Source organism: Taeniopygia guttata, chromosome 17 (assembly GCF_048771995.1).
Source record: "Taeniopygia guttata chromosome 17, bTaeGut7.mat, whole genome shotgun sequence".
Lineage (NCBI taxonomy): Eukaryota > Metazoa > Chordata > Aves > Passeriformes > Estrildidae > Taeniopygia > Taeniopygia guttata.
The window spans coordinates 8,986,704-8,994,203 of record NC_133042.1 but is presented as its reverse complement, the minus strand read 5'-3'; the positions used below and the strand labels follow the sequence as shown (position 1 = coordinate 8,994,203).

The 7,500-nt window shown below is 62.8% G+C and overlaps 1 protein-coding gene across 2 annotated transcripts; it reads right to left on the bottom strand.

Moving 5' to 3' along the window:
• Window positions 1-245: 245 nt before the first annotated feature.
• Window positions 246-5,714, bottom strand: LHX3 (LIM homeobox 3). Of its 2 annotated transcripts, XM_012578372.5 has the most exons (6): window positions 5,645-5,714; window positions 3,043-3,214; window positions 2,651-2,853; window positions 2,322-2,473; window positions 2,054-2,225; window positions 246-684 (listed from the first exon to the last, which is right to left on the bottom strand). In XM_012578372.5, the coding sequence occupies exons 1-6, from the start codon at window positions 5,712-5,714 to the stop codon at window positions 266-268; spliced, it is 1,188 nt and encodes a 395-aa protein (XP_012433826.2). In that variant the 3' UTR covers window positions 246-265. The 2 variants fall into 2 exon arrangements, with proteins under 2 accessions (XP_012433826.2, XP_030142575.2); XM_030286715.4 differs by having other exon boundaries at window positions 2,322-2,853.
• Window positions 5,715-7,500: the final 1,786 nt, after the last annotated feature.

Genomic DNA, 7,500 nt, shown 5'->3' with positions numbered 1-7,500 from the left:
AATCTGTAAAGCACAAGTCTCGGTGTTTGGTAAAGACACAAGAATCAGTTTGGTTGGGACGCTCCGGGTGCCAATGGTTGCGGTGCCAGGGCCTTTGTCCATCACCTTCATGCCAGGGTCATCTCCGAAATCCCCTTTGCTCCCTCCGTGTCACGTTCCTGCCCCGCTCAGCACTGAGGGCTCATCCCTTTGTCCTTTCCAAGAGCAGGTGACATTTAACAGCACCGAGTCCTTCCCTTCCCACTGCCTGGGGGTGGCCCCACTATCAAAACTGAGCGTGGTCGACCTCATCCAGCCAGGAGGCCGGGCTGGCCGGGAAATCGGGGTACCCGCCGCTGCTGCCGGTGGAGAGGTCGGAGCTCGGTCCATTGCCAGCCAGGACCCTCATGGGCTGGGGCACGCCGGGTGCGCTCTGTCCCATGATGGCCAAGCCGTTGTCTGGGTACACCAAGCTGGAGATTAAGGGCTGGTGGCCCGGCAGGGGCTGCAGGGACGCCGGGGACGGGGGGATGCCGTAGGGGCTGTTGGAGCGCAGCTCGTGGTACTGGTCCTGAGGCGGGATCCCGCCGTGCTCCAGGGCAAAGCTCCCGTTGGGGCCGGCCTGCCGCCCCAGCGCCGGGGAGGCCTCGCTGAGGTTGCTGTAAATCCCGTTGGAATGGCTCATTTCGGACATGGAGGGCTCGTCTGGAAGGGAAAAGCACTGGTTTTACTGGTGGAGCAATGGAAGAGCACCAGTCGCCCAGGAACTCCTGCAAACTCCGGGTATAAATAGATTAAAAAGATGGGAGCTGAGCAGTCGCGCTCTTCCACTTGTAATTCCTTATTATTCCCATCCTTGTCAATAAATCTTCATAGGAAGCCATGGGATTATTTTTTTTTTCTGAATACAAACATCTAATACATCTTGGATTTTAAAAATATGCATAAAAAGTACGTATTAAAATATAAGACTGTGATTTTAAAATAATTATTTATAGGGGAAGTGAATTTGATGTCTTTTCACTTTTTGTTTCTATTTGCTTTTGATGTTTATCTTGAATTTTGATATCACTTTTAGGAGCTACCTGAACCAATGCAATATAAATTCCCAATTACTCAGGAAAAGAGATATTAAATTAAGATATTTGTCTGCTCAGGAAGAGGCTAATGAAACCACAGGAACACAGAATGTATTTGTATGGCTTAAAAACACTCCTGAAAAATGAGCAATATTTTTTAAGTTCCCAGCAAAAATTGTTCATATTCGTTAGAGGCTTTATGGACAGCGAGAGCTGCTCTGTTGCCGGGGATACAAACCTGTTTGTGGCATTGAGCTCTCAATAATTGTTCGACATTTTTTAGTTATTATTTATAGACTATTCATATTTAATGAGCTGATACACAGTGTGTATAAACAGACTCGAAAATCAAATTGTTTTTAGGAGCACAGGAGAGGAGCTGAGATGAAAAAGTGTGTGTTATAGAAATACACAGTCTGTGTAAATATATACAGTGCTTTGCATTTCAGTTTCTCTCCCATTCCTGAAAATGATACAGAAATTTGGAATGGAGCACTGGGCTGGAGTTGGGATTGTGTAGAATGTGTTTCTGCAAATATAACCCTGTCCCTGCGGGTCTGGAGAGTGTGGGGTGAGCTGCTGTTGGTCTGTCTTGGGTTTGTCACCAGAAACCTCGGCCCCAAAAAGGGGATGCTCTGCTGCAGAAGCCGCCTAACACGCAGCAAAACCATCCCTAAATACGACTAAAAAAAAAAATAAAAATCACGCTCGTTTTCCCAGAAAACCATTCCGTGGTTCTGGGCTTCCCGTTTTTTTTGTATTTCCAAGAATCCCTTGGAAAGGCCGTGTCTGGGCAGCGGCTCTGGCGCTGCAGCGCTGCCCGGGAGCTCTCGCTGCCCCTCGGGCCCGGCGCTGCCGCGGCTCCGCTCCCACCCCGCGGTGAATCCCGCGGCTCTCCCGCCTCGGCCGCTCTGTTTTACTGCCACAAATTCCCACCGCGGCCACGGCAGCAGCTTTGGGGAGGACACATCCCGCGCTGGGGCTGCGGGACCCACCTGTGAAGGAAACCTCAGCGTCGCTGTCGGGCCCCTCCTCCTGGATGCTGTCCTTGTCCGACTTAGATGTCCCCCGGGATCGCTTCATATTCCTGAAGTACTGCCCCCACCGCTGCCTCCCCGCGTCCTTCTTCAGCCTTTTCTCCTTGGCCCTGCGGTTCTGGAACCAGACCTGCGAGCGGGGCACGCCGGGGAGCTCAGTGCCTGCGGGGCCGCTCCCGGCCCGGCCCGGCCCGGCCCGGCCCGGCCCGCCCGGCCCCCGCCTCACCTGCACCACCCGCATGTCCAGCCCCGTCTCCGACGAAAGCTGCTCCCGGACGTGCCGCGCGGGTTTGGGCGAGTTGTTATAAGCGTTTTTGAGGGTCTCCAGCTGCTTGGCCGTGATGGTGGTGCGGGGCCTCTTGGCCGTAGACTCGGCCTCTGCCGACGCGGGGCGAGTTAGGGGTGAAGGTACCACGGGGGACGCGGGACCCCCGACCCTCCCCGGTCCCCCCCTCCACCCTCCCGCCCGGTGTGTGAGCCTGTCCCGGAGGGCAGGAGAGCCCCGGGCCGCCTCCCTGCTGCCCTCGGGGGTGGAAGGCACAGGGCAAGGGGTACCTCTCTGCTTGGCCGTCTCGTAGTCCGCCTTGCAGACCAGCCTGCTGTCCTCCATGAGGTAGAACTCGTCGCCGGTGGCCAGCTGCCGCTTGCAGACGATGCAGGCGAAGCAGTGCAGGTGGTAAACGAAGTCCTGTGCCCGGCGCACCACCTGGGTCGGGGGGATGCCCTGCTGGCAGGCGGCACACTTCGTCCCGAAGCGCCTGAGCGTGGGGGACAAGCGGCGGCCGCTGAGCCGGGGCGGGCCGGGCGCGGTCCCCGCCGGGCCCGGCGCTGTCCGCGGTGCTGCTCCCGGTGCCGCTGTCCCGGTGCTGAACCCCGACCGCGCCCGCGCTGGGACACCCACCCGTGCCCGGCCGCCCCCCGTCCCTTCCCGGGCCGTCCCCACGCACTTGAAGAAGTCTTCCTTGCAGTAGACGCCGTCCCCGCGGCTGAAGCACTTCTCGGCCAGCTGCGTCTGGCAGTCGGAGCATTTCAGGCACTTGCTGTGCCAGTGCCGGTCCAGGACTTTGAGGATGAACCTGTCCACGATGTGCTGGTTGCAGCCGGCGCACAGCGGGATCTCTGCGGGGAGGCAGCCCCGGTCAGCCCCGGTGGCCCCTCCGCCTCCCCGAGCGGCCCGGCCCGCCCCGCCGCCCCGGGGCTGCAGGTGACCAACGGCGGACCCGGGGGTGACCCGGGGAACAGCACGGAAAAAGCGTTATTCGTTCAAATTCGTTGTCGTGGGGAGCAGCGAACGCCCGGGCCGAGCACACTCCGGGAGAAGTGCCCGGGAGAACCGGGATAAACAAGAAGGGAAGTGATGGGAACGGAATTAAGTCCCCGAGCGAGCCGCTGGTAAAGCTATAATTATCCCAGGCTCTTTTTCCTTTTCCTAAACTTCCAAAATTCACCTGCGAACAACGGTGGGGTAGCCCGAACGGGGTGGGGAAAGAAAATACCAAAAAATATGAGAATTGCACTGAAAATGAAAACGCGGCAATCTTGTCCCGTCCCCCTCTAGATACCAACAGAGATTATACAGAAAGGGATAAAGATACAGTTATGGAGAAATAGAGATATAAAAATAAACAGATGCAGCAGATAAATTTACAGATATATATGAACATAAATATATAGATTTCAGTATATAGATATAGATAGAGATAAGTAGGTGAAAATATGGATATGAGGTACATAAATACAGATGTATCGGTATAGATAGAGGCGGAGAGATGTATGACACGGCCGTACAGAAACAGATGGGTACGGACACGAGAGCATTTCAATGTAAAGATAATTCTATGTAGATATAGGAGCTGGATCGCCGTGCACGGGGGTAAGAGGTGGAGGTGATAATCGTTATCCTTAATTCACCACGTCCAAACAAACAACCCCAACAGCGGCAGCGCTAAAGGCAGCGGCCCCGGCCAGGACGGAGCCCCGGCACCGGCAGCGGGCACGGTAGCACGGCACAGCCCGGCAAGGTCCCGGTGCAGCCCGGTCCGCGGCTCTTACGCTGCATGGCGATCCGCGGCCGCGGCAGCTCCGCTCCCTCAGGCGGGCCGCGGGCTCCGGAGCATCTCCCGCCGGACCGGGCGCGGAACCGCCGCTCTCCCCCCGCCGGACCCCCCCAAACCAGCGGCTGCTGTCCCCCGCTCCCGGCGCTGCCACCCCCGCGGCGCCGGGGATTTAATTCGCTAAAGCGGGTTATTTTTAGACGCCGGCCCTCGCCGCCGGTGCCGGTCTGAAGCTCCGGGCAGGGCATGGCGGCGAGCTGTATTTAATCCCCCCCGCCCCCGGGGCCGGCGGCACATCCCCTCCCGCCGCCCCTTCCCGGCTGCGCCCGGCGGGAGGGACGCGGCTCCGGGGAAACGAGCCCCGACGGGGTCCCGCCGGGAGAGGCAGCGCCGACCGCTGCCCCGAGCTCGTTGTGAGCCGCAAACCCCGGGATTTGTCCCCGGCCCGGGCAAAGCACCCCACGGTTCGGCCCCCGGCGGCGCGAACCCCCCGGGACCGGCCCTCGGCCACGGTAAGCCCCGCCGAGCCTCGCCGGGCCCTTCTCCCCCGGCGGAGCCCAGGACCGCGGGGCGGTGACCGAGCGTCGTGTCCTGCGGGAAAAACGAATTTGCTCGTCCTTCGTTCTACCGGAGCACAAGCAGCTCCCGGTCTCCGGGTCAAACGCTGCCGCGGCCGCGATGTGCGCACGGCGGAGAGCTGCGGGACAGCCACGGAAAGGCGAACCGGGGCTGGACCGGGGCACCGGCCCGTTCACGGCGGCTGCGGGGCCGTGCGGTCCGTCCCGCTCACGGTGACACCTCTGCTCCCGCACACCGGGAGGGACCCCGTCCCGCCTCGTCATTGATTTTTTTTTAAGCCGCATCGAAAGCTTTCGATGTCGGTGAGAACCGGGACGGCCCCGCTCCGGGACCGGACCCGCTGCCCCAAACCCGGTTCGGGCTCCCGCGTTGAGCGCTGAAGCCCCGGGCACGGCGGGGGAGCTCAGCCCGGTTCTCCCCGCCCCGCCAGGGCTGACCCCGTTCGTTCAACGGGACGGAAGAACATTTAAGAGAAGAATTAACGGAGTTGTTCTAAAGTGGGGAAAAAGCCGCGTGGGAGGCGGGCAGGAGGGCGCGGGTGGTCCCCGCAGTCGGGGGGAACCGTCGGGCAGCGGGAAGTCCCCGTTTTGTCCCTGTCCTCGTTGAGCGGGGGGACCCGGGACAGGAGCCGCCGTTCCGCCGGGCCGGGCAGAGCTCCGGTGAGCGCGGGGCAGCCGCCGCTTTCCCCGGGACACACGGACACCTGGAGCAGCGCACGGGGGCAGCGAGGGGGGCTCTGATATCGGGGACGAGGCAGGAGAGAACGAGACAGAGCGAGGGGCGGGCGGGACGGGACCCCCGATGCCGTCGGGCCGCCCATCCCCGCACCCAGCCCCGGCCGCGGCCCCGACGGTGCCCTCGGGACACAGACGGAGCACGGCCGGTCCCGCTGCTCCCAGAGCAGCCGCCCCCTCACCTGGGCTCCGCGGGAAGGGGCAGAGCTCCGCTGCCTTCTCCGAACCGGCGCGGACCCGCTCCAGCAGCATCGCGGCCTCCGTGGGCACCGTCCGAAGTGCGCGGGTGGCTGCGGAGGAGTGGCGGAGCGGCGCGGAGGGGCGCGCAGGGAGCGGCGCGGGGCTGGGCGGAGCGGGGGGCGCGGGGGGCGGGCCGGGGGCGGCACCGGGCCGCAGCTGGGCCCCGGTGCAGCGCGGGGCTCTTTAGCATCACAAAAGCGGCCGAGGGAGCGCTGTCCCCGCCGTCCCACGCGTGGCCGCGCCCGACGCGTGGGCTCGGGCTCCAGCCGCCGCCCTCGGGTGCAGAGCGGCCCCGGGACCCCCGGAACCCCCCGGCGGCAGCACGAAGGGGGTCGGGGGAGCCGCCGTCGCGGGGAGCCTCCGCCCGGGCCCGGCTGCCCGCCGGCCGCCCCCGAGCCCGGATTTCGTTTGTCCCCACAGTGCGGGGCTCCCCTGAATCCACTCGTGGGCAGCGGGATGGGAGGGGGTTGTGGAGGGGGCTCTTTCCCCGCCGCTAATTAATTAACGAATTCATGCCTGACCCGCGGCCAGCGGTGTGCAGCGGTGCAGGAGGTTAATTGCGCTAATTGAAGACGGGGCGGACGCGGACGGAGTGTGCGTGTGCGGGACACGCGGGGCTGTGCGGGGTTTTTGCGGCCCCGGGGCGGTGCGGGAGCGCAGGGAGGTGTTTGGCCGTGCCCGGAGCCTGTGCTCGTGTTCTGTCCCACGGCACATCGCGTCCCCGCGTGTGCGGAGCTCTCGGTGTGCTGCCAGGGCCGCGGGGACCGTGTTTGCCTGGGGAGAGCCCCGTGCGTGTGTGCCCCGCTTGCCGCAGGCAGCCGGAGCTGATAATTGTGGTTGTTACTGTGAGCCCGTTAATCCCCCGAATCCCTTTACCTCCTGCTCGCAGGGGATTACAAATTAATAAAAGCAGCTTAAGGGCGGGAGCCTCCAAACTCACATATGCTCCTGCCGACGGCAGCACCGGGACTTTCGCCCGCTCCTGGGGGCGGCCGTGGAGCCCCCGGTGAGCCCCGGACCCCGAGGCACCCAGCCCAGCCCACCCTCCCCTCCCCCGGTCCGGCGGGGATGGTTCCTCTGGCCGGGGACAGGCTCAGCCTGCGGGACAGTTCAGCCCCCGAGCCTGGGAAATGCGGGGATTCCCTTTGGGCACCAAGATTGGGGTCCCCAAATAAAGCACCCAGGAACGCCAGGCGGGAGTTGGGCTCCAGGTCCTGCCCGGGTGCCACCAGCACGTCCCCAGGGCCAGGAACATCTTCTGGGGGCAGCTGATGACCCACACGGTCCCTTCTAAACTCGGTTTTTAAGTGGATTTTTAGTCTGAGCCTCTAAGGAAGCATTTCGAGCAAACCCGCGTGTGGTGGTGCCGGTTCCCCCGGGCACGGGGCAGGGGTGGGGCAGCTGTGGCGGGCAGGACAGAGAGCAGGGGCTGTGTCCCACTCGGGACAGAGAGCAGGGGCTGTGTCCCACTCGGGACAGAGAACAGGGGCTGTGTCCCACTCAGGGGCTGTGTCCCACTGAGGACAGAGAGCAGGGGCTGTGTTTCACTCAGGACAGAGAGCAGGGGCTGTGTCCCACTCGGGACAGAGAACAGGGGCTGTGTCCACTCGGGACAGAGAGCAGGGGCTGTGTCCCACTCGGGACAGAGAGCAGGGGCTGTGTCCCACTCGGGACAGAGAACAGGGGCTGTGTCCACTCGGGACAGAGAACAGGGGCTGTGTCCACTCGGGAGAGAGGGCAGGGGCTGTGTCCCACTCGGGACAGAGGGCAGGGGCTGTGTCCCACTCGGGACAGAGGG